The sequence below is a fragment of the Cyanistes caeruleus genome, chromosome 7 (assembly GCF_971803275.1).
Source record: "Cyanistes caeruleus chromosome 7, bCyaCae1.hap1.1, whole genome shotgun sequence".
In the NCBI taxonomy this organism is placed as follows: Eukaryota; Metazoa; Chordata; class Aves; order Passeriformes; family Paridae; genus Cyanistes; species Cyanistes caeruleus.
The window spans coordinates 36,254,145-36,281,724 of record NC_141707.1 but is presented as its reverse complement, the minus strand read 5'-3'; the positions used below and the strand labels follow the sequence as shown (position 1 = coordinate 36,281,724).

The window sequence follows — 27,580 nt, the reverse complement described above, 5'->3', positions numbered from 1 at the left end:
GGTTTCTCATGTGCTTTGATTATGCCAAAGTGCAGAACTTTCTCCCTTTTCTTTTCTCCCTTTTTCCCCCTCCAGCAATTCTGTACTAAAAATCACACAACAAGAGCTTCAATGGAGAAACACACCCTGTGAAAATCTCAGCTGTGGTGAGTCAACATTTTCCAACAGAAAATAAAAAGATTTTCATCAAAAAGCTCACAGCCAGCTCCAACATCGAGATTTCAGAGGCAGCTAAGCTTTAAGTGCCTCATATTTCTGCATACCAGGGTCGTCAGTCAGGCACCCAGAAAACAAGGAGCACAGGAGTAATGATCACCTCTGACACAGCTGGAGTGACTTATCCAGCCTGACACGGCCCCGTGGCAGCCCCATCCATCACCTCCTCGGGGCAGCATTCCTGGAGTAATTTTTTTCCTCCAAAACATCAATACTAGCTAACATTTTTTAAACACTGTCATCCATTTCAGTCAATCTTATTCTTCATAATTTCAGTTTCTTTCTATTGGGAAATTGGGGTGTATTTCACAGTGTGAAGTGTCAGGAGAACAACTGCGTCAAGGAACAACATCCTTTCCCTTGCCACTTATATTTGTTTGCTCGAGCAAAATGTACACAATCACCCCAGCAAGAGATGAACTGTTCTGATGCACCACCACAGCCTGAGCATCTCTCAGACATACTAAAACCTCGACATTCAAAACCTCCGCATGACCAGAAATCAGATTTTTAGGTAGTTTGAGATTGCTACCCAGCCTTCTGCTGCTTTTTTCTTCCTCCATAACATTGGATCATTTAGATAAAATCTTAATGGTGAAGCTACTGCTCAGCTAGGTTCTCCATGCCATTGCCTTAGTCTATTTATATGCAGTAATCTCCCCAAGAGCTTATACTTTTCACTTTTATCAGCCAAAGCATACTGGAATTAACATATAGTACCTGACTTATTTACTTGCAACTGGATCCAAATACTCAGGACAAGCTGTTAGCAGGGAGAGAGTAAAACATGCACAGAAAATCCATGCCAAGCCCTGACCAGACAAGGGTGTGAACAAGGCCCCCTTGTTGCTGAGCAATCGGGGACTGCCTGGAGTCCTCTCCTCAGAGGGACCTGCAGATATTCCCCAGGGCAGCTCTGGAGGTGCTGAGCAAATGAATTTGTGAGGTGTTTTAGGGAATTTCTGGGAGGTAAACCCTGCTCCAAAGCAACTCTGCTAAAAGCACACACCCAGCAATTTAGCAGCCCAAAAGTTCACAGAGGTTATCTCATGTGTGACAAATGGGGCTGTGCAATCCCTGGGGTGTTGTGTTGGATGCAGGGGGATTAAATGACCTTCCCCAGTCCTTTCCTGCCCTGTTTGCTTTGACCTTCCATTGCAGTGCCCAAGTGTCCTGTGGTTCCCTGCTCCTGGCTCAGTTTGGACCTCAGGACAGCAGGGACAGGCAGTCTGTCCCCAGAGCATCCCTCTCTTTCTCCTTCTAGCAAGGTTTTACCTTATAGACAAGGATTTTTCCCCCCTCTCAGAGTAAAAGGTGCTAACTCAGCTGTAGTGTTAATTTTACTCGGCCAGAAGAAGTGATTAATTGGTCTGTTTATTCCTTTTAATCTAGACATTGCTTGTTAACAGGTCCAACTTCTGCTTGATCTGGCAGGATCAACTCTTATTTTAATTATTATAAATATATAATATCTCTATAATATAGTTATTATACACCTGTCTTTTAAAAAGGGTGAAAAACAGTCTCTTCTGCATATTTCATGTGCACACACAGAGGATCACATGTCAGTTCTTTACATCCCACTCTCAGGGGAAAAGAGATTTAGCTTAATGACTATTTGCAAAGGCTTTTGCAAAGAGCTGGACTGTCACTTCTTGTGTAATCACAACCAAAATAACCTGCTGCTGTAAGAAATCTTGGAAAGGACTTTGGTGATGCGAAAATACTGCAAATAATATTTAATCTATATAAAAATCTATGTCATTCTTGGCATATACCCACAAAGTCTATCTCCTAAGAAAAGGTTTCCCTTGAAAGAGGAAAGGTAATTTTTCCTACCTTAGAAGAGGATTTTAAAAGATGGGACACATTCCAAGAATAGGTCTGAGAAGAAAATATGGAGACTACAATCCTATGATCAGAGTGATAATGTTTTTGGTCGCTGATTAAAGAGAAAAATTCCACTTTGATGTGCTCTCTGCAGTCAGGAGTCATAATGAATAAGCAACAAATACCAAGAAAAGAGCTTGAGAGCAACACAGAAATTATTTTGTGGCCAGCTGGAGTCAGAGCTGCCCTGCATTATCCGTGCCAGTGACTGGGACCCCAATGGCAGGTTGGAGTGGCTGCCAACATCAACAAATTTACATTGTGACCATGAAGAATTGCAACCCAAAAGGTCCAAATCTGTAGTAAGAGTAGCTGTCTCTCAGGATGGATGAAGACTGTTGTGCTGTTGAAGAAATATGTAAAAATCTTGCTGGAATGTCTAGGGGAGGTATTCATTGACGTGCTTGATCACTACTGTATGGGAGATAAATTAGAATTACACATCCTTGCTTGAGGTGATCTGCATTTTGGACCTGGAATTTAAAAAATTCAGAATTTAAATTAAAAAAACAAAAACCACCAAGAGCTCCTCCTACAAAGCAGCTCATGTGAATGAAGGAAATTGAGATAAGGAAAGCAAAAACAGAGGGATAATGCTCCTTGGAGCAAACCCAACTCTGTGAGCACCCTTGGGAGAGTGTTTTGGGTTAACAGGGGTTAAAATGCTATCAGTGACACTTTTTCCTACATCAGCAAGATCTACCATAATTTCATTTTGAATCTGACAAGCTATTTAGCCTAGAGAAAAAGAGCTATATTTTTTGGAAAGTTTAATTTTTTTTTCCTTTCAATGTCTTTGCAAACGAAATGCCCCAATGCCTCCTGCTTCCAAGATGTTTAGTTTTTTGGTTGAAGAGGAGTTTAGCTTCAATTTCTATATTATCAATCATCCTTTGTGATTTTCAAGATTATATTTCTCTGGGAAAATGGAAAGATTTTACTTCAGATTGAAAAAAGTAACTTCTCCTCAGCAGACCAGTGAATTGCAAATCATCTACACACTAAATCTTCTGTGTGCTGGTAACATCTGTTCAACAGTTGCCTTCTTTCAAAATTTACAGCAGCACACCACAATAGCCATGTCTTTCTGTGCCTCCTACATGCAATCTTTCACTTTCTGCTTCGCTCTGGGTGCTGTCTGCACTTATATTATTGCAGCAGGAAAATGTAGAACATTAGCATCTGTTAATCCTTTTATACCTCAAGCCTTCACATGTTTGTCCAACTCTGCTTTTCATTGTGCCTTCATGTCTCTGGAATAGCCTCAAAATTCCAGACACAGCAAAATAACCCATGAGTGTATCCTGGCCCTGTGGTGCTGCTGGAAGGCTGTTTTAGAATTAAGACAATTCAGTGGTTTAAGTGTGTTTGCTGGATCCCTGGGAGCAAACTTTTACCCCACTTTGCAGGGATTTAGCCATTCAGATGTTATTAATATCAAGCCATGCTGCTGAATCTACTGGTTCTGTGAGGGAATAACCCAGATTTGAGTGCCTTGCTTAGCACCAGACATTTATTTCAGCAAATAATAGGAAGGATGAAATGGAACTTGACTTTAACCTACAGTGTTACTGTGGCATGACAGAGGAGGAATGAGAGGCTAAGGAATATCTAGCAAAGATCTTCACAGTAAATTTGTACCCTGGATTTTCTTCCACACCACATTTTAAATCCTATGTGGGTTAAAAATAGAATCCTAGAGTAGCCTGAATTGGAAGGAACCCACAAGGATCATTGAGGGAGAGTTGAGATCATCACAGAGATTGTGGTCAAATTAAGTAATATGGGGTGAGAATGAGAGCACAGCAAGGAGGCAGCAGAACATTTTGGTATTAGACCTGTAAGTTTTCTTCAAGAAATCATGCATTTTATAAACAGAATTGAATATTTAAATTCAAAGACAGGAAACAGCATTGGGAGTTGGCAAAGTTAGGGTGTTCTTACTTATATTGAATAGTTTAAAAATATTATAGAAAAGTGGTTTCAGTGGGAGGGACTCTGGCATGAAACAGCCAAAGGTTCAGGCCCCAGCACATGGCAGTCATGGTTTGAAGTCAGGGAAGATCAACCAGCTCCAAATCTTCCCATGAAGCTCAAACCCAGCAGAAAATGTCCCCAAGTCACCCTGCTCCTGTCACCTGCTTTTTTACCTTCTGCTGGTGTTCTGTAGCCTGTGCTCCAAACACAGCCAGTGCCTCTCAGAGCATTTCTGCTGTTTGCAGGCAACACTTAGACAGCTCAGTTCCTCATCAGGGCTACAGAGGGTTAACAGGCTCCTCATTTCTGAATGCAAAAGATGAGCATTGTGAGGGATAATAAAAGAGAAGCTGCTCTTGAAGTCACCTGTGGGTAAATGTGAAGGGTGTAAGGGCTGCACAGCAAAGCAGGCACCACCACTCCCCAGTCTGTCACAGGCAAAGCCTTTTTGTTCATGGGCTGGCAGGTGAGTTATGCAAACCCTGGGCTTAAAAGCTTCATCACATCTCTGTGCTATCCCAACCCACGCTGAGGGTGCAGCGGGAGAGGCAATAGCCACTCTTGCACGTGGATCCACAGCTGGCTCTGCTCTGTTTGCTGTCCACACTGTGGCTTTTATAGTGGTGTTTGAAGTTTTAAGGGTAACTAAACCTTCTCTGAACTGGGTTAATTGTAGAAAACTATAGAAATATTGGTGCCAGGGTTTCCAGGCTATGTGTGCTTGTGCAGGGTATCAGCACATGTCAGACAGGTCTACCTATACAAAGCCTCTGTTCTCCAGACAGCTCCTAGAATGGAATCCCAGAACCACAGAATCATCAAGGCTGGAAAAAACCCTCTAAGATGATTGAGTCCAACCTTTGGCCAAACACCACCTTTTTAACTAAACCAGAGCATTGAGTGCCACATCCAGTCAATTCTTGAGCACCTCCAGCGATGGTGACTCCAGCACTTTCCCTGGAAAGTCCATTCTAGTGCTTAACAACCTTCTCAGTGAATAAATTTTTCTGATTTCCAGCCTGAACCTGCCCTGGCACAGCTTGAGGTTACGTCCTTTTGTCATAAAACAACTTATAAAACACAACACAGAAATGACCAAAGCCTGACACTCACCAGGTTTCACATAATCAAATTTTACAAGTTTCAGAAGCAACTCAGCAATGACTGCAAATTGCTAAAGAATAAAGTAGCAAATGATAAATTGATTGCCTGCTGTTTCTTTGTGCATTAATTTGTGTTATGGCTTTCCAATCTGAAATTGCTTGACTACATTTTTGCCAATTGTTTTTATTTTTAGCTCAAATTGCAAAAGAAATGACTGTGGTAACCTGAATGCATCAAGTCTAATGAAGAATTGATCAATTGTCATATTGTTTCTGAACACTGGTTTCTGGCCTATCTTCTCAGGATGAAAATTACAGTTATTAGCCAATTACCAACTAAGAATGCAAAACCGAGTCTTGTTTTGATAACAGAAAGATGGAAGAAAACCTGAAATACTGCCTTTCTGCCTGTAATCACCTTGTTTACCGAGGGATGGAGATGCCCAGATAACATTTCCAGTTGAATTATTCCCTAGCAAAAGAACTGAGATCTGGTTGCTTCCTCCTTCAGCTCAGTAATGCTATTTTTTAAACCATGTATTTCACTAAAAGGTGTAACTTTATTTTATAATCTAAAAGCATGCCGTGGCTGTTATCAGGCAAAAAGGAAGAGTAGAATGAAAAGCTCAGCATGGAAATGGCTCCATGGAAATAAAAAATTGCTAGGATTCATCTCATCTGGTGAGAAGAAACTGTGCTGCATTGTCAGTGTCTGAGGAGGAGAGTGGCTCCCATTGAGAATACTCCATCTGGCAATCTGATTTTCTTTTATTTCCTTTCTAAAGAAAGGAGGTGCCAGTGCTATACCTCCTGTAAGAAACACAGCGTTGATCGTGGTGGAAGAAATCCCCATCCCATTCCAACCCATCCCTGCATGGGAAACCCTCCCACAGCCTGATCAGCCTGACTGAGGGACATTTCTGCTCATTTCCTCCCTTCTGAGGACACAGACCTCCCCAGCACATTTTTAAGACAGCAGAAGCTTTAAAACACACAAACCTACACCGTGATCAAAGTTAATTCAGTGTAAATGAGAAGAAATCAGTAGGTTTGTCTTGTGCACGGCTGGTCCTGATCAAAGCACAGCTGCCTATAATACACACCATATGGGGCAACAATTGTCTGCTGTTTATTCCTGTTCCTCCCTAATCCCCTGTGTCCCCTGTGAACGTGCTGATCTGTACCTGCAGCTCTGGCTGGATGGCCACAGAAAGGCGGCTGGCTTTACATATAGATATATAATTATGGAGACTTTTTTCTTATTATTGTAATTACATTCTAAATGGTTGCACAGGTATCAGCTGTAAATGTGGTGAAGACTCAGCTGATTCCAGCTGAGCTGAATTTTCTTTTACATCAAAAAGCAGCTTACAGCTGAAGGCCTTATAGGCTCCTTAAACCTTGCTATTTTTATTGATGATCCTACTACCCCTGACAAATAAACAGAGATCTGTGGAGCAACCAAAGCAGAGATGACCCTGAACAAAAAAGGAAAATCAGTGCCTGCTAGAACTAGGAACTAAATTCAACTAAATAAAAATAGCAAATACATTTATCTGGAGGGTTTTGTATACAGGAACTGAGAGAAACTGTTTCATGGTGTGAATAGGCATTACCAGACCTCTGTCAGGTGCTAGAGACACAACCAGGTGTGTGAGATTCCCTGGAATACCATCGTGGCTCAGGGAAAACGCTGCCTGGAACTGATACAATCCTGTTTCTAGGGGAGGAAGGCACAGATTTATTTTAGGTTTGAAGATACCATGACTATAAACACAGAATCTGTGCCTTCCGAAAGTTGAAGAAACAAACAGTGAGGATTGCTGATAAATTTGGATTTTAGAAATCTATTAGGCTTAATGTCGCAATTCCACGGTTGGGAGTACACAGCTTTATCTTATCACAGTGGCCAGGCAGGCTTCTGGCTATTTCTAGCTCATGACCTTTTATTTCAATAATTTTTAAATCCATCCAGAGTTCTATAATGCATGAGAAGAACTTTCTGCATCCACAGCAGGAGCTGCTATGTGCTCGAGCCTGTCTCACATCAACTCTCTCCAAGTTTCACACAGCAGGCAGGCCACAAGGGGATGAAGGACAGGGTCAAAGGAAACCTAAATTTTGGTGGGATGGAGAGGTCCTTCAGTGTTTGTGCAGTAGCTGGGAAGTGGAGCATGTCTGTGTACATAATTGCAGCACTGTAACAAATAAAGCCTTACTCCAAAGGCAAGAGGGAACGTGGCCATTTATCCTAAATGTCAGAGCCCTGACAGAAAAGCCCATTATAAACACGTGAAGGGCTGAAGCCACAGTTGTGCCAGTGAATGGGATGAATAACAGCAATGAATAATAGCAAAACAATAGCAGGAAAAATTGCCTGGTCACCCTGCATCCATTAGGGGCTAAATCACAGCCGCGGAGCTGGAATTTGGCAGCGCTGAGCCTCCCGCACTCCGAGTGCCCTTATCTGCTCTCCAGCCTCTGCTGCATCCTGGAATCACTGTCAGCAAGGGAATGGTGACACTGTCCCCAGCAAAATATCACCCACATGCAGCACTGCATCGAGGAAGTGCAGGAAAGTGCGGCCAAAATCCAGCATTGTCCATGTCTGGAAAAATGTGTGGCTCCAGAATGGTAATTAGTGTCGTGGCTGAGGGGTAGGAACAGCTCCAGCTCTCAAGGGGGTAAACCATGGAAATCAAATTTCCATCTGAATAGAGCCCATTGGCTTCTGAAACCAAAACCTGTGAGTTTGTTTTTGCTGCTTGTATTTAGGAAAGCTACATCTGTGACTGTGTGCTCAACTGAGATTAGGAGGTAAGAAAGACCCTTTTCCTTTGATATCACTTTTCATTCTGAGGGATGAGAGCAAAAATAGACCAATCAATAACAATAATTATAATTACCTTTTTATTGATTGCTCAGAAGCCCTTATAGGCATCATCATTAACTTAGAGATAACTTGAGGAAATTTATGAGGTTTTGAATTCTGTTGTGACACAGCAACAGTAAGTGATTTCTATATTCAGATTCTCAGCCTTCCTGGCCCTAGGGCTGAGTCAGAATGAGTGAGGAGGAGACTTGGTCAAATCTAATAGAGCTATTGACACAATTTGGCTTTGCTGATTTTTCTAACTGGAACATTCAATAGATGAGGCTGCATTTTGCAAAGTACTGACTTCACCTGGACTGCACAACTGCTTTATATCCTTGTGATGTTTCCTGTCCTTTTTGTGTCCACCACGTTATCCATGAGCAATTTTCACGTTGATGAGAGATGCCAGACAGTGATTCTTGGAGACTGAAACATTTTAAAGGAAAACACTTCTGCTGGACACTTCTTGGCTCGTTTACTTCAGCTGGCCATACATATTGCCCCTGAGGATAAAAAATTCTTTCATCTTCTCTATTTATGGAGCACTGCAGAAAATGCTGTCCATCCCATCTGCTGTGACAGTTCTCTAAACTCCACTGTAACCTGCCAGGAAGCTCCTCAGACTTTGCTCACACTCTTCACAGGGATTCTTTCTTTTCTTCTATGTGGTCAGCCCATCTTGACACCTCTTCTGGCCCCACATAAAGTGCTTTTCTGCCTGTCTCTGCATCCTCCTGTGTGGGCTGTATGCAGCTCATTATTCTGCAAATTATTCAGGGGATACACAAACTGGATGAAAAGTCTCACATAATCAATTCCTCCTTTTTAAACCACAAGTTAAAAATAGAAATGCAAGGCAAGATAAGAGATACGAGCATGAATAAATAATTGTTTGCTCTGGAACTGAGTGTTGGCCCTTGGTTTGTCAATAGTTTATTGCTTTACTCCACAGAAGAGCAGCATGACAAGTGACCTTGCTCCCAGACAAATGGAATTCAGATGCATGATAAAGCAACACCTTCACATTGTAGGAGGGGTTTTTCTTCTCAGATCTGCCTGTTATTCAGTACAAATAACATGTATTAAATGTCATATTCTTTTCAGCAGGTGTTCAGCCTCTTGCCTTTTCCTGGGTCAGAATTTCTATAATTACATTCATTTTGCACAATGGTTCATTTATCTCTATCAATTTTGCCGTATGAATGCTTTGTGACTTGTTCAAGACCTGGACATTATGTGTGTGTGGTGTTTGTACAATGGGCTTCCTTATCATTTCAGTTCAGTAGGAGGTTCCTCTCCTACTGAAATTCCTGAAAATAGCTTTACTTATTAGCTATCAAGGTTTTTAAATAGTTATTATGTTTTATCTACCAGAGGAGCACTCATGGTTCAAGCATTTTAATGTAGTGATCACTGTCATTCACAACAAGTTTCTATCTCTGAATATCGTTAAGAATGAAAATTTTTGTCATCAACAGGCAGAATAATTGAAGCAAAATCTTTAAAGTATTGGTGAAATAAGGCAGGAACTTTGATCTTTAATAAACTGTCAGGTGTTCCTTAGCTACAGGTATCTATTAATAGATGTTTGTTCACCTGGAATGTGCACCCACCAAAAGGAATTTTTAAATGTTGTCAGATTGGTTGGATTCTACTTTTATTTTGAACATGTCTGTGAAGAGCTTGCAAAGAATTTCCCTTTCCCAACACCTGCCTTTCCTTCTCTACATAAACTCTCTTTCAATGTGTGGTAAACCATAATATGGGGAAGTGATGGCACTGACATGCTGAAAGTTTCAGAAACTCTTATCTGAGCTTTTCAACATCACTGAAAGGCAGTCCCTGAGCATGGAAGGCTGGAGATTAAAATGTTTCCTTCTGTTTCTAAAAGAGAAAGAGAAGAAAGGGAACACAACCTTTGTCTGCAATTAATTTGGAGTTATGGCTTAGCCTCAGCATTTCAGACTGATTTTTCCAAATGAAAATATTTCATCATTTTCCCATGAAGAGAAAGTCAAACACGCTGGAAAAGGTTCTGTTTCATTGTGGACTGTAAGAAACAAAAAGCAGAAATATGAAAATCTGCCACAGAGGGAGGGACTTGACAAATTAACTGTATGTGATACAAATGTCAAAAATACAAGTACTCATACATAAGTTGATTTGTTTTTTTTTTATATATATGTATGTATAGATGTATTTGGGGAGGAAACTCCAGATTGTGTTCCCACAATGTGGAAGATGATGGCAAATAGAAAATCTGAATGTGGGGACACATCTCTCCTGTTCACAGAGCAATCACAGCTCGTCACCAAACGCTGCTGGTGGTTAGCATTGCCTGCATCAGCCTTTTCATTCACCCTCCACACAAAAGTTATTTTACAATTTGCCAGCTATTTCCCCAGGCTTCAGAATGCCCTTTAGATATATTGTGTGGCTTTGCCCAAAGCAAACGTGCACCTCAGGCTTGTGGACTATATTTCTTTCAGGGTTTCCTGGCTGCCATCACCTATTGATATTATTTGATTTGCAGCCGCTATTCAAAGCAAACAAACAAAATCTCACAACTTCTTAAACCTTCCTCCACATAAGCCACTGATATTTACTGGGAGCAAGAGGGACAGGTAAAGCTCTATTACACTTGTACTCACCTGTTTTCAGAAATGAAAGCAAAGGTTTAGCAAGTTATTTCCTCATGATTTTTCAGCCTGCCACTCTTACATTTCCTAGCTTTATCTCTGATATGGCTGATGCTTCATCCCACAGCCATGAGCACCAGCCAGGAGGGACAGACCCTCAGCAAGTGCCTGGTGGTCCCAAAGCAGCATTTTTTCCACCAATACCCCTGCCCACGAGGTGTAGAAGTGACTCAGCTGCTTGCAGAGCATCCAGCTACCAACCTGCTTGGCACAAGCTGCAGCCAGCGGTGCTGAATGTGTGTGCAGGGAGGTATCCCAAAGCACAGAGCATCCCAAAGTGATCCCTAAAAACTCCTTTGCAGATTCTTGTCTGGCTGGACCCTGGTACAGCCCTGTGGAGCCTCACTGCCACCTGGTACAACACTGGCCAGCACAGAATGGGTTTCCAGGCTGTCCCCAGGACCTGCTGGCACAAATCATCTCCCTCCAGCTGTGCTCACATCGATGTTTCCTTTAGCTGAGAGCTGTCCACAGCAGCATATTCAGTTCAGATACCCACCTCCTGCTCATTTTCCATGGGATACTTCTGGATGTTTCTGTCTCCTGTAGGAGGCTCACCTCTCCCCAGCAAGCCCTCAGGCTTCCCCTCCTTTCCCACACATTAACAGGTGACTCTCAACACCCGGGCATTAACAGCAGAATTCCTCCTGGCTTCGATGGAGACAGGCTTTTCCCCAAGGAACCTGCACCAGAGTTACTCAAATGTCATTTTCACTTAGCAGATACAGCAGGTATTATTATTTGTTTGCTTTCAGTGTCAAAAAGGAGCTACTCAGTATCTCTTAGCCATAACTTTCTGACAAAAAATTGTTACATTAAAAAAAGAAAACAACAAACAAACAAGCTTTTGAGTGCAGTAAAGCAAACAAATCCTTATGTCTTAGCAACAGCTCCTTGTCTGTATTGAGTTGGTGGCAGTTCAAGAAGCAGCTCTTTGCAGGAGACTAAAGCACCAGGTACACCCAGCATTTAATTCTAGCAGCTCTGGGTAGAGAGCCACAATATCTCACTGCAACATTTAATTTCTTCCTGAAGGAGAGCAGAATGGTCATAACAACCAGCTCCCTAAAAAGCCAGCACTTTTTTTTTGGTTTTTCTTTTTTTTATGGTCCTCTTAAATACACCAGCAGTAATACAGGTGGATTAAATTAAATTTGTTATCTTAATGAAAGAAATATTTCCTTTTTAAGACAACCTAATCTGCATGGCCCAGAGTAGCAGTGGTTCCATACTAGGCATGAATGTGGATGTGAAGGGGGACAAATGGGATGCTGAGCATTTCATGACTGTCCATAAGCTTGACACCTGCACCTGAATTAAAAATGAACAGGAAGGTTTCATCTGATTTGAATGGAGCTGCAGCCACCATAAGGTACAAGTGGGCAACTCTCAGGTGAAGAACCAACAGGAATAGGCTGTGACTTCTTGTTGTTTTCTTTTAAATAACATTTTTATAATAAAGTCTGATTACAGTGATGCCTTTATTCATTTATTTCTGCAGGAAAGCCAGTGGTAATTAACTTGTACCACAGCCCGCAATTTGCATGTTAAAGTTTACAATCATCCTGTCATGGGGCCATAATAAGCACCATTTTACAAGGGGAACTCAGTAATTGAGGGTTTGTTTTGCCCATGGCTCTCTGCAAAACCTGGGTGAGGGTTTTTGTGCCACCAGCTCCGCGTGCCCCGGTCTGATCCGCGTCAGGCAGGGAACAAAATCCGTCAGGCTGGCTCCAGGGGAGTTGACAGCAGATCAATTTTCCATCCTGCCTCCTCAATGACAGCCTGCCAGCATAACTAAACCCAGGCACAGGTACATGAACAGACTCTGGCAGGGAGTTCAGGGTAAAATACACCTTCAGAGGCGGCTGTTTGAGCCAGGGCTCCATCGGGACTGAACACATGGCTTTTGTCCCAAATCCTGTTAAATTTACTGGATGAGCACTGCTCTCCCTAGGGAACTTGCATTTCTCCCCCACGTGCTCCCCCAAGTGCCTCCCTGGCCTTTGCCAGGCCCATCTGCAGCGTTCAGCTCCTCTGGTGTTAATGTGAGAAAGCCTTTTCTAAACTACTGCAAACAAAACCATGCCAGGGATGAAAAATAATTAGCCATGTGTCAGTGTCTGATATATTTGCATTGTTTAGACAGAGTAGTTAATCACTGGTAAGACCACAACATGTAGTGTGAATTTGGATTATAACTAATACATATCGAGCAGAAGGCTATTAGTTACATCTAAAGGCACGATTGGATATTATTATTATTATACAGAAAGTGAATGCAATTGATCATATTACAATGTCATTGCAATATTCCTGTGGCAATACCATGCAAAGAGCTGTTTGCTTTTAGATTCCTTTTCCTTTTGTTCAGACAGGAGTTAATTCAGGCAAGAAAAAGGCATCAGGAGCCAAGATTCTGTTCTCATTAACAGAAGCTCTGAGTGGTACTGGAGGGGTCAACAAGGGTCTGCATTTTTTTAAGGGCTTTTAAATAAAGGGTAAACTTTTCATTTTTATAAAATAGTTGGTCTGCTGAAATGTCACATCTTCCCTTGGGTTGGGAATTAGCAAAGGACGTGTCCATGTGGTCTCCAGAAAGGACTTCTGAGGGAAGGAATTTGAGCCCAGATTTAATTAGAGGTGCAATATTTCCTAGTGTTCCCTCTCTGAAATGTCTCTTACCTATAGGAAAGGAAAGCTTAGGGCATTTCTTTTTTATTTAAAAAGGCAATTGTATTAATTCAGCTGAATTTTGCATTGGAATTACAATGGCTTTGACAGTTTAGTTCCCTGAAAATTGCAATAAAGCCTTCGTTACGCTACATTTTGTCCCCATTTGTCTTGTATACCATTGCCTTGCCTTTGGCACAATCAAAATAATCTTTAAAAATACTGCCATAAATGGATTGACTTTGACCTTCTGAGTATCTTGTCAATAAAATAAAAATGATAAATGTGTTTCAGGGTGCCACTGGCGTAATATTAAAGCAGAGTTACAATCTGAAAAGTGACATTTGAAAAATTAAGTTATGGGGAGGGCTCTGTCAGCAGTGCCACATAAATAAGCTCTATTTACAGTGAAAAGAGGTGATTTTGCTAACTGCCAGGTTGTGCAATTCCTGTGATGTGGCCTCTGCCTCTTACATCATCATTAGCAATTAAAGATTACTGCAGCAAGAAATTAGCTGAGCCTTCTGCTGCTGAGGCACAGAGCAGAGCAGCTCCACCTCGTCCCCTCCTGCGACCACTCTGCATTGCTGATGTGGGGAAAAGGGACCTGGAATGCCTCAGATAACGGAGAAAAGGCCATTTTTGCTACATGATCAGCTCTTTGGAGATAAACAACTTCTAACAGAATCACCACAAGGCTTCTTTTTATTAGGTGGGAAGAAAAGAATTGAATATTCTGTAAAAAAGTCAAGAGATGTATGAAAAGAAACAGGGCAGGCGAGTAAACAAACACACGTCAAGGGGCAGCAGCTTTGATTCAGACTTTGAGATGCACACGCACAATCCCTGATGTGTTTGGCTTTTTGCCTCAAGTGAGTCTGACCTGTGGCTTCAATATTTGCAAGCCTAACTTGAGCTGATTTCTCAAAACCCTTTACAGTTGTTTCTATACCATTTCTCTTCTTTTATTTTGGTAACATTTCTTGTTCTGAATCTTCTCAGCACATATTTAAAAGGATGCAAAGTGCACTTTACACTTGAGCATCAATTTATTTCATGATTAAATCGCTCATGCATGTAATAAATTAAATTAAAATCCCACATACTTTCAAAGGTCACAAGGCTTTGGAACCTCAAAACACTACTTGATTTCTGAGGAGGAGTGACTCAGATGTTAATCCCAAAAATTAGGCTGAAATCACGTTAAAAGGCGAAGGGGCTTGGTCCTGATTCAGATATGACGAAAATCTAGATAACTAAAATCTTTATATTACAAAACTTGCATTTTGATATATTTAAATCCAGATTTGTTTGCCTTGAAAATTAGCCCAATCCTAAAAAGAATAGGAACAGGAAAGGGTATAGGATTTAAGCAGCTATTAGCAGCATCCAGTGGAATTAAAGTGATTAATTTATTACTGATTTCCCATTTCCAGGCTCCTCAGCCCCCGAGTGCTGGCCGGGGGGACACCGCATCCTCCGCAATCCCCACAGGAGCACCAGCTTCGACTCCCTGGAGCTGCAGCGAGCGGCCAGCCAGGACCTGGTGTGTGACCACTCCTTGCCACCGGCATGGTACCGCCTCATGCTGGGCCAGAGGCCCGTGGAAATGCCCACCAGATGTGTCGAGGTCAGGAGAACCTGGGGAGATGCACTAAACCCTCTCGGGGAGTTTCCCTCCCCATCCCTCTCTGTGCTCTCCTAGACTGTGTGACCAGTGGGGAGAGGTGGGTGGAAATGGGAAAACCACTTGGATGATGATGATGATGATGATGATTTATTTATAATTTATCATGTATAATTTACTCTTTATTCTTTATTCTTTATTCTTTATTCTTTATTCTTTATTCTTTATTCTTTATTCTTTATTCTTTATTCTTTATTCTTTATTCTTTATTATTGCTTCTGTTGTTATTACTATTATTATTACTATTATTATTATTATTATACAAGAATAACAGCAACAACAATAAAACCAACAACAACAAAACTGCCACCATCACCACCAAAACCAACAACACTGTCATGTGCAAGGGCATTAGTCAGAGACCAGGATCCCTACGGAGCAGCCAATATTATTCAACCAGGCTAGGAAACAGTCCAACATAAAACCAGGTGTTTTCCAGCTCTACAGAGTAAACTATGTCACCTCAAGCTGTGCTTGTTCCAAGCAACTGTATGGCTTTAAGAATGGATTCTGCAACTTGACTCTTTTCCATATAAATTATTATGAGTTAGGGATTTCTTCTGCTGATGGAATCAGAAGGGAGAAATCATAAAAAAATAATATTTAAAGCGACCTCTGGGGAAATGAAGGAAAAGCTAAAGTTGAATCTTTTTCTGCATTGAATAATTTCTTGCATTCTTTAGTTTCATAAGTATGCTAATGGCTTTGTGGAGCAAAAATCCCTCCACCACATAAGACTACTTTATAAAAGAGACAAAGCAATAATTATCTGGTTTTATGTGTGTTTAATATGTATGACAATAATGTTTAACTTGCAATCATTGTTACCAGAGCAACTTGAGACCCTCACTAAAGTCATTACCACCTCAAATATCCCAACTGCAGGAGGTTAGCATAATTTCAAACATAAAGTTAAAAATTATTCAGAAAATAATAAACTAATTACCATAAATTACTTAGAAGATGAAATATTCAACCTAGAGTGCCAGGATGTTGGTATGGGGTGAGTCTGCTCTAGCTGGAGAACCCTCTCAAAATTAGCAAAAACATTTTATATCCATTCAAACTGGTCCTGTGAACTTGTCACAACTGGTTATCTTAATCATTTAATATTTAATGAAATGTTAAGAGACAGCTGTTATTTCTGTAGAATTTCTAACATTTTGCATATATAAACTATAAATCTTATTAACATTAATAATTTCACAGGATTATTATTGAAAGATTAATTTCATGGCATCCTCAAATCTCCCAATGTGCTATGAAGTTCCCCAGGTTGCTCTATAAGTGCACATATATATTCTATATTATTATTTAATTTTTCATTATACTTTAACAATTTTTGAGTGTGTAGCAATGCTCAGCTGTATGAGATTGCTGTCTAACAATGCATGCTTTGTTTCTTTTAATCTCTTCTCTGGAGTTTTTCATTCAGGTTTGTGAAGGTATATTCATTAGTTTAGTTTTTTATCTTGTAACATAATTCTTGCCATTGGTTTCTTCATTATCCTCTGAATGACAGTAAATCTCTGCTTTGCCATGCTGATGAAGGATTACATCTGTTAGATGTCAAAACTGGAAGAATACGCTTCTTTTAGATCTTCACCTTCTAAATCTACCTCTACATTCTATCTCTTCCACTTAATTAAATCATTGTTTGATTTGGTTTTCCATTTAATTTCAGCAAAACCTCTGGAACAAAATAATTTAAATTAATAACTGCGCAGCTTCCACTCCTTAATAAGCAGTTATTATTGGACATTCCAGTCTGGCTGGAGCGAGCTGATTTTAATTAAAAAAGTCAAAGACAAAACCCTGAACAGACAGAAGAGAAAAGAGACCAAATAAAGCCTGACAATACAGGTGCAGAATTAAAAAGTACATTACTCCAGCACCTTGTAAAATATGTGTCCGGTGATATCGTGTTGATACTGGCCAGATACAATTAGCTGCTTATCGATGGATGAGATTAACTTCTTAATTCAAAGTGCTGGTAGCTAAGGATTCCTGTCACCCAATTGAGCTCAGGAGGGATTTAAGCCTAATGAGGATTTGGAGGTCCTGCCCAGCATGGGAGGACAAATGGCACGTGCTGGGGGACACGAGGGACGGAGCTCCCACAGCCCAGCTCCTCCAGACAGCCTCCAGTGCCTGCCTTCTGAATCTTGCCATGAAATAAACCTCCACAATAAAATATGTCCCTGAGTGTTGTTCCATAACCACAGGGAGCCCTACATTCAGCAGAGAGCAGAACCAGGCCACACACGGGGGTTGTGAGAGCCCCAGAACGCTGGGGCTACAGCTCGGGGGCACAGCAAGCTTGGCAGTGAAAACAGGGCAGCAGCTCTTAAAGAGCTGCTTCTCATCCCTCATTTAATAAAAAAAAGGGGGGAAAAAATGGAGAAAAGACAGATGAAAACCCCACAAGCTACAAAGGGGAAAAAAAAGACAGAAGAAAAACCCAAAAGCTTTTATGTCAGAGAAAGTGAAAATATTAATTGCATTCCTGAACTTGCCATCCCTTGAATCAAACTGCTGTCCATAAACTTATTCCTCCAGTGGCAAAATGTTTTTGATTGAAAGAGCTTTCCAATTTAGGCTTTGCCTGCTGAATTTCTCAGGGCAGGTAACAAATGATCCTGACCTTCCTCCCTCTATTGCTTCCTTGCCTTTTCCCCCTGTGCTCCCAAAGGAGGCACAGCAATTACTGGATCCTGGACATGCACTTCTGGCCACAGCCACTTCCCTATCCAAAAATATATTGTAGTAGAAGTCCAATAAAAAATTTACAAATTTTAGATCCTCAGGTACTGAGGCTGCTGATACAGATCATGGTATGTTCTTCAAGAACTGACAAATTTTCTGTGAAAGGCAAAGACACTAAGTGAATAAAAGTATGGTGAAGCTTTTACTAAGATTAAGGCAGTGTATTAAGAAGCAAGAAACAATACACAGACATGGCCAGAATGCAGTGAAATAACCTTCAGAGGAAGAACAAAAGATGGAAAAATTAAAGCTCAACAGAACACCTCTTAAAAATACAGAGAAGTATTTAACAGCCAGTATGGGAAAACATACATCAATTACAGAAATTTCAGCTTCTGAATTAAAATAATACAGGGTATATACACATCTAGACTCATGTACATATGGGCAAGCCCCATGGGAAGCATGAACACTAAAAAGAAATGTGAGGGAACATCACATACTAATGTTATTGAAGATCTGCTCCACAGTCAGATAAAAGATCAATCTGTGGATTACAGCAGACCAGTGCACACTGCTGCTTATAAAGTAAATTCAAATGCCACACCATGTTCACAGCAAAGCCAGAAATGGCCTGAAAATTCTCTTCTTCCCATGGACAAGTTCCACTGGCCCCAGGTGCTTGTCCTCACCAGCAGCTGAATGTCTTTTTCTGGAGCGAATGGCAGGAATGGGGAATAATTTCATTTTTGCACATTAATAATCTCCAGCAATCCCTGGTTCAGAAACTTCTGGGTTCAGGCATGGGTTGTCCAATTCTCTTGTAAGGCTAAGACGAAGGGCAGACATCAACCTCTTCTTTTGGTGACAGTGACAGGACCTGAGGGCATGGCCTGAAATTGTGTCAGGGGAGGATTAGGTTGGATATTAGAAAATGGTTCTTCACCAAGAGGGGGTAGGGCACTGAAAAAGCTCCCCAGGGAAGTGGTCACAGCTCCAAGAACTCCAAGGAAGTTCCACAGATCTTGACAGAGCTCAAGAAGTGTTTGAACAATGCTCACAGGCACTTGGTGTGACTCTTGGGCCAGGACTTGGACTTGATGATCCTTGTGGGTCCCTTCCAGCTCCACAGATTCTATGATTCTGTGATTTAAATTAATTTCTTTCCCATGAACCAGCCCCATAACTGCAATTTTTTGGCATACACAATTCTGTAGCAAGATTTTCTACAGGCTGCTTATGGATATGAGACCGTTTGGGAAATGCCCAGTAATACCTGCCTGTGATGGGGTATCAAGATAACTTCCAGTACCCTTCTTCAGAAATTTCATCCTCTAAATGAGCAAAACCCTCTACAAATCTGAGTATGCTCTCAATTCATGTACAGCTGTAAATGTGCATGTGTAAATGAATAATTTACATTGAATAATGTTATGCAGTTATGGGTTGGTACTTACTCAATAGTTTCATTTAGCAATATAGATTTACTTTTTTACATGTGTACTAGGATCAAATATAGTTTTAAATGTTAATCTTTGGTGTATAAAACAAGGCCATGTTAAAACATGTCAAATCTAACCTGCTCATGACGCTTAATATGCCACTCCCTAGAGAAGGGGATTTATTTTTCTATACTTTCCACTCCTCTTTAACCTCTTCTAGAGCATTTTATACTCACAATCAAAACACAGTACCTCAGCTGCATGCCATTAATCTATTATTTTGTTTCAATTATTATTTTGCTCTGAATCCAGCCCCACTTTGATTTGCAATTGTTCCATGAATTTAAAAGCAAGTGACACTTTCAAGGTATTATTTAATCTGTAATTCTTTCTTGAACATACACGTGAATATTCCAGATCATAATGGTAGGTATGAAGGACCTTTGTTTTTCTTGTTTGTTTTTCAGACATGCAAAAACCCTTCTTTAGAAATTACAATTACAGCCTTTATTGTTCAGAAGCATGTGCTTAAAAGAAAAACAGGACAGGCACCAGTTTAATTGCTACTACAGATATTCCTGACGTAAACTGATTTCTGTGGAGTTTGGCCCCAGACTGGAATTAAAAAAAACCCCAAACTTATTTACTTTAACTAACTACAAAGAAATAATAATAAAAAAAAAAAGCTGAAGTAAAGTTTTGAGTGGATAACAGATGCAAAATCACAATGCTTTAACTGCCAACCAGCAGCATACCAAAAAGCCTTCCATCTCCATCCAACTAAAACAATGCATTCCTCACATATGGTGCTACTTATTTTTAACAGCATAATTTCAGCAGTACCCAAGTGACAAGAACAATCAAGCTTGATTTCTTTGTGCAGTTATGAAGAACCACAGTGTTCAATCAATCAACTGGTTGATACTCCAAACCCCAAGCAAAAGGAAGGAAACCTCATTGGATTAAACAATAATTGCTTGTTCCCGTGTTTTAGCAAAAGGGAAAAACATTTTTTTTTTATTGTTTAGGTTTTCTAAATTGGATTATTTAAATTATTATCTGATGCCTAATTAGGAATCAAAAATATTTAATGAATGCTTACCTGCTACATAGAGGTGTTGCAAAGATTAATTGGGTAAGGTTGATAAAATGCTATGAAGATTAAAAAAAACAATTATGATTGGATAAAGTATGAAAAGATACTAAAGAAGGCTGTCAACAGCCTAAAGTGTCCCTTTAGTGTTGGAGAAGTTCTCCTCTGTGCAAGCTGTGTCACTAGACACCTAACCTTGTGGAGCTTGCTCTCCTGGAGAGGCAGCTGTGCAATTCCTCCTTCCCTTTGGAAATGCTGCTGGGTGGGGTGTGAGGCTCCCACGTCTCTCCAATATCCTTGGAGCAGCAGTGACTGCAGGTATTGCAGGTAAATGCTCTGTCTTAAATTCCAATCCTTCACTACCTCTGTATTCAGTTTTCTGGTACTCTCCCAAGCGACAGCTACAAAATCCAATGCAAATTATTCCACAGTGGGGACTAGAAAATATTGTCTCTTTGAAGCCTCTTCTCCTAGATTGTTCTTCTAAGTTTCTTTGCTTCTTTGTTTTGTTTGGGGTTTTTTGGGTTTTGCGTTTGTTTTTTTCTGTTCTTATCTCTACTGCTGGTTGAACACATGAATATACGTTTGCCCTTGCCTTCCCAGGTCTGTCTTCTAACTCACAGAGGCCTCATGTAGCAAATCCTTTTGGCTAGTATGTGGCAACTTGCCTGACTCAGAAGGACCACATGCAGCTCATAACAGAAAATAAATTCATGTGTTTCACAGAGTTTTCAGGAAAACAGAAAAACTTGATTTATACCAAAATCCTTCCTTGGTCAGCCTGTAATCCTGTATTACAGTTTGGTACAATGACTTTCTGTCTCACAGTCTGATTTTTTTTTACCCTCATAAGGGTTGGTCATTGCTTGTAATTTGTGCACATTACATAACAAACTGCCTCGCTCAAGTGGTTTTAGTGCAAGATTTGCCAGGGCAAACGCAGAAGATCCCAGTGGGGGTTTATCAAAAAGCTGCACACTGACGTCAGTGATGCTAATCCACATTTTCTCCAGCACTGAAATGGCTCACGGACTTCTGGTGAGGATAAAAACAGAGGGGGAAAATCACCATCCTCTTCTTCCAGCATTTGTTTTTCCTCCATGTGTTAACAAGAGATCCAGGCCCACTTTTATGTATGGATCACTTTCTGTCTTTTTTCACAGCCAGAATGCACTCACATCTGTTTATCTACATGGCCCCCAGCACAGCAGAGAGATGGGTGTCTCATGAATGAATTATCTTCCCAGCACTGCTGCAAGGCACCAAAGTGCAATTCCCATCTCAGCCACCTCCACCTCCAGTTGAGAGATAAGAAAGTGAGGTACACAGAGAGTCAGTGATTTGTTATTTGCCCAAGGTCAAGCAGCCAGAGAAACTGAGGCACTGTTTGTGCCTGGCCAGAGGCAGCCCAGCAGCTGCACTCCCAGAGGAGCAGCACTGATGTGTTGGCACCAGTTACATTGGTAAAGGCAGCATCAGATGGATGCTATAGCTCATTCTAAGCAAAAAAAAAGTTCTTTTACAGAGAATTGTAAGAGTATTTTTTTCATTTGGGATGGGTAGGCTGTGCTGGGTCTCCTCACCAAACCGTTTCCTACAAGACTCTGAGTTTGTACACATCCACTGAAATCCAGTGCTCACTCATCCCTGCTGCTCTGCTCCCATAACTAATTCTTCCCATCTTGTGTGGTTCCAAATACCTCCAAGGTGAGCTCCCTAATGCCTGCATTTAGTGTAATTTCAGACAGGATGTTCCAGTCCAGTAATCTTTACTCACACATGCAGAGGCACTGAAGTTTGTGGTTTCCCTGTCTAAGAGGAAATTCAGGTTGCAGGTATCACATCCAGATGAGCATGAAGCAGAGACCTCTGACCTCCAGTTTCCATCCTTCCCTCTTCACCCATGCTGCTTGTCTGGATGTTGTTTTCTCCACTCTCCCAGGTCATTACAAGTGTATGCTTTGGAAACATGCTTCTTCACACCACATCTCGCGCTCTAGGTCAGAAGTTCATCAGGACACAACAAATTCCCATCATCTGTATTTTTACCAGCACAGAAAACACCCATGTACCTCAAAGCTGCAAACAAACAAACAGAACAAACATCCTAAAAGTTACTCACAACATGGCTTTTAAAGAAAGGAAGGGATTGGTCTAAAATTCCACCTGGAAGAATTTTTATGTTGGTCCCCTCTTCTCCTTTGCTTGCACAGTGCTGGAAGGCTTCTCCATCCCAGGGAGCTGCTGCACTGTGTGAGCTCCAGTGCCACCTGTGAGACCACAGAGACAGCCAACAGGGAAGGCAGGGTCAGCCTCTTTGCTTGGCTGCTGCCCATTTCCAGGGGGGAAAAAACCAACAAACTTGGACAATTTCAACAGTGTCTTCCTGGAATCCTCGTTTTCAGAAGCCTGACAATAACCAGCTCCAAATGGAAATCAGACTGTCATGTCACATCGTTGATTGTTTTTTTCAACTCCCCTTGCTTTCCTGGGTGTGCACCCCTTCTCCCCTAGTGCTGCTTTCTGGATAGAATAGCTCCCAGAAACAACTCAAACTGCAGGAGGGCACTGGTGCGTGAATTAATAAATTTATCCTTTGACTTTCACCGCTTCCCCTGCTGTCACTAGTAACTTCTGATCTTGAAAGTGAAGCAGCAAACCTGGGCCAGTGGAGAAAAAATGGTGGGTTTGGGGTTTGTTTTTTTTCCCCAATGTGATTTATAGCCAAGCACTCACGCTGGGAGGAATCGCGTTCCTCAAGCTGGACTAGTAGAGATGGTTCACTGTTGCTGGCTGAAGAAATGCAAAGCAACAGCAGCCATCATGCTCTGCTGAATATGGATGATATCTGAGAAAAAATTATTGTCAGTATTTGGTAATAATTTCCAAACTTTAGCTCAAATATCTCTGTGCTTTGCATACTGGCAAATGCTAGGTAATGGTGCAGAAAAATGAGTCACCATTGTAATTGGCTTTGTATATTTAATAAGACCCTGATTACACCTAATCTCCTCACCAAGGTGTTTAAATTAAAGACAGCTTTAGAGAACCATGTTCCTTTAGTCAGGGGAGAGAGCCTGACAGGTACAGAGGGCAGCTCAGATCTGGGATTCCTGAACATATATCCCTAAGCTGGGAAATAGAAATCAGTCTCTCTCAGCTGTGACTCAACATGATGTCATTTAAACCATTTAGGACCAATGCCTTCTGCCTTGGGATTTCCTGTGCTAAGGGCATTCAGGGAATTTGTTAATAGATAAAATCCTGAAAGGAAAAATAAAAATAAAAACTTTTAAATTAAGTCATGCATATCCTGCACATATGTTTTGTCCACCCTTCACATGTGTCTCTCTTCAAGAATGAGGGAAAGGTACAGGCCCCACAAACAGGTCCAGTGTGTGCTGGAAGGACAGGAGGTCTCAGGAGCAGGGCAGCTGTTTTGGAGGCAGGTGATCTAGCCTGCTTTCATGCTTTCATCTTCTTCATACAAACCAATAAAAACCAGAGGAAAATACTTTGGAATCCTGTTATTGTGCCCTTTAAGCATTTTATCTGTGTAAAGCCACCCCTCAAAACTGAGCAAGACATTTTCATCCCCACTTACATGGCTTTTTCACCCACCCTTCAGGTTCACCACACTCAGGTCTTGGGTTTTATTGATCTCCACGGGGTCTTACCACACTTGTAAACAGTCCCTTTTGTGTGCACCCTCAGATGAACAAATGTGGGACACAAGCTCCGGTGTGGCTGTCACTGAAGTCTGAATCCCTGCCAGCTCCTGGGGAAAGCAAGAGGCTCACGGGCTGTGCCACCTGGCAGGCCTTCGGGGGCACCAGGGACTGCTGCCTGTTCCGGATCCCCATCGCCGTCAGGAACTGCGGCGCTTTCTTTGTCTACCTCCTGCAGCCCACTCCAGGATGCATGGGCTACTGTGCAGAAGGTGAGGACCAGTAAAGTATTTATCAATAAGATTACTTATGCCTCTCAGGCTGGGTGTTCAAAGGCCCCGGTGTTGCAATGTACATCACGGTGACCTTGCGAGTCAAGCGTCACTCCCGCTAAGGCGCAGAGCGTGTAGAAAATAAATCAGTGGCAGTCCAAGGTGTTCCTGAAGAATAGCTCCTATTACCAGTGCAAAATGTAATCTGGTGTGTATTACTGAAGCGTTCTTTGCTTGGTTACAGCTCACATGTAACCTTTCCCACTGTCTTTGGCTCCACTTTGGCTTGAAGTTGCAAAGCGAGTGAGCAGAGGCATCTCGGCTGTACCGAGGCACTGTATCCAGGATACTGTCTCTAAGGCCTCTTCTTATCTTTAATAACCCAGTATCCCCCCTCAAAAACAGTAATTCTGAAACTCTGCAAGGAAAAAAAAAACCAACCCCAAACTAAATTGATAACATCTTTTTCATGACATTTATATAATTGTTCTCGTCAGAAATAATTTTCAGCCTGCTACGAGAGATGCAACCCCTGTTCGGTAGCTAGGAAACAAAGGGAAAGCAGAAAGCAATTGCTCATTCAGTTAAACCTCCTGAACTTTGGAGCATGGCCAGGTGCATATAGATTCCATCAGAAAACATGTTTCTTTTTCAATATGAAAAAAATTACCTTTATACTTTTCTTTTAGTGATTTTGGACAGAAACGCAACACTGAGAAGCTAAGGTTATCAGCTTCTCAATCAGGCAAAATCCAAGCTTAAATAAATTTTAAAGAGAAAGATAAATATTTTCTTAACTTTATCAATATTTTAACATTCCCACTTGAAGAAGAGGAAGGAAGAAAGGCTCAAAAAACATGAGATTAATTCACCATTTGAAATTAAAAAAAATCCATTAAAATAAATGAAACCGATTCTTACTCAGAAATTACGTTTTAGCTCAATGGAGTCATTTTTCAGCTTATGCTTGGATTTTTTATAAACTATAAGATTTCCACTACTCTTGTTCAAAGGATTTTTTTGCCAATACATTTTGGGTGAATAATCTTGTCCTATTTGATGATTCACCCTGTTCAGTGATGTAAAGTAACCTGCATTTCTAACAAGAGAAAGCTTATCTCTTCCCATCTATCCCAGTCTCATTTTCAATGAGGTTCAGTCCTTCAGAGTCTAATTTCTTGCCTTTAGGATGTTTTTGCAGTCTCGTGCATTGGATAGAAAACACCCAAAACTGGAGTATTTTTACTGGATATTTTTACCTCACTTGCTTAAATTCAGCTGTAAATATTGCACCACAGGAGGCTCAGCTGGGTCCAGCTGGCATGGTCATGGCTTTGTGTCAGGGTCAATTCCCCAGCCCCTTCTGCTGGAGGTTCAGGAGCAGGACACAAGTCAGCTCAGCTTCTGAGTTGCAAAACAAAATGAATTTAAAACTCTATAACTTGGCAGAAAGGACACAACTGGGAAAAGCAGTGTTCATGTTTGCAATTCCACTCACACCCTCCTGTGAGCTGATCACCTAACTCTGTCCTTCTGGGATAACTTCCTGCGCACGGTCATGATGCAAGCTGCAGTTTGAGGCAGCTTCTCTAAGAAAACAAAATAGAAAAGGGCATAAACAACTAGTCTTTATTCATCTTTTAAGTAACTTGTTTCTTTTTCTTACCTCTTGCTGTTTGCCCTGGACAGATGTTAACACATTGGTTTTCTGTTCTGCTGGAACAGCTTCATATTTTACTCTCTTGGGTTCCCACATATTATATTTTCTACACTCCTCCAAAAAAGTTACTTAATTTATCCTTTCAAAGCACTTGAACCAGCTTCATGTTTTGTTTGAGTCTGGGTCTCTAGAGATGAAAAACATCCCCTTACACTATTATACCTCTCTTTGTTTCTACTTTCCAGGTGAGTTTAACGGGAAGAAAGGTTTCAGACTTTATTACTTGTTGAAGCCTACAGAAAGCAAGCTGTATTTTTAGAGCAATGGCATTATTCTGGGCAGAGAGAAACTCTACTGAGCAGACCTAGCCTAGATACATGCTAAAACAGCCTGGAAAGGATCTTCACAGTAAGGCAAGAGGGGCTGGCTGATTTCTGGGAGTCAGTTTACCTCTGCAGCATAATGATTTCTCATATCTCTCTGAGCTTATAGCAAAATTTGGATCAAAAGGATGTGCTCCAGGGAAATGCAAAGCTGATGACCTTTGCCAGAATAATTAATTTTTATTAATCTGAATGTTTCATTTTGATGATGTTTCTGTCACTGTAAAATAAAAAAAAAAAACCACATTCAAAGCCAGGAGGTCAGATGGTATAACAACAATAGGTAGCCAGTACACAATTAAAATTTTTTGCATTTCATATGAAACACACCTTCTTAGTTGCATGGTTACTAATTAAGTCACAGGAAGATAAAATGTAGTGTTTCTCCCGTTTAATTACATTGACATCTTCTTGTTAGGTGAACAACTGTGACATCAAAATAACATTTTGTGCTACATCCCTCTTTTGTTTTCCTCTTCCAGACAAGCTCACAAGCCTGGCTTTGCAGCCAGTGATCACGCCCGAGCTCGTGCAAGGCCGAGTCCACCTGAAGTGCAGCTACAGCCCCCCTTCCCCTGAGCCCCCAGTGCAGTACAGGGTGCTCTGGTCTCGCCTCTCCAGCCCTGGCAAGAGGGAGCAGATCCACCACGAGACAACCCCGCAGCCGTTTTCCTACGTGGAGATGGACGGCGCAAATCTCCGCTTGGGAGACACGGTACAGCCACCCTGCCCTCAGCAGCACGGGTCACACACCCAGATGGGATCAAACCTTTTCCCTAAATCTTTGTTGTGTTTTTATCAGTGCTGCTCCTTCCTCCTTATGCTTAGGGCTACTGCCCAATAAAGACCAGAAACTGTTTCCCGACAAGATTATTTAATACCATTAACCCGGTTCAGGACCTGTAATATTTCTTTGAATTGCAGTGAGTTCTTGGAAGGTATTTTACCACATTCTAAAGGCAAATTGAATATTTGCAGTTACATTACACCTTGAATGCTGTGAAGTTTGTATAAGTGGTGGGTACATGTGCCTGAGCCAATTTTTGCTTAGTACTTTTTGTATCTTGCGGCTGTGAGATTTTGCAGCAGGCAGGCTCAGCTGCATGCACTCAGTAATTTTTATATCCATGGATCAGAGACACAATAACATCTTTTCACATTAAAAAAAAAAAAACCTGGTACGTTTTAAAATAGAGGGAGATTCATTTTATGGTTTTTTCTCATGTTGTTCTGCCT

General features: G+C 41.2%; 1 protein-coding gene across 1 annotated transcript in view; it reads left to right on the top strand.

The window, feature by feature from the left end:
- Positions 1-27,580, top strand: part of LOC111931766 (von Willebrand factor D and EGF domain-containing protein-like) — a 166,790-nt gene that overhangs the window by 20,752 nt on the left and 118,458 nt on the right. The window contains exons 2-4 of the mRNA XM_086896604.1: positions 14,870-15,063; positions 24,076-24,301; positions 26,827-27,059. Of these exons, the coding sequence (XP_086752730.1) occupies positions 14,870-15,063; positions 24,076-24,301; positions 26,827-27,059 (653 nt within the window). The remainder of the gene's footprint in view (positions 1-14,869; positions 15,064-24,075; positions 24,302-26,826; positions 27,060-27,580) is intronic.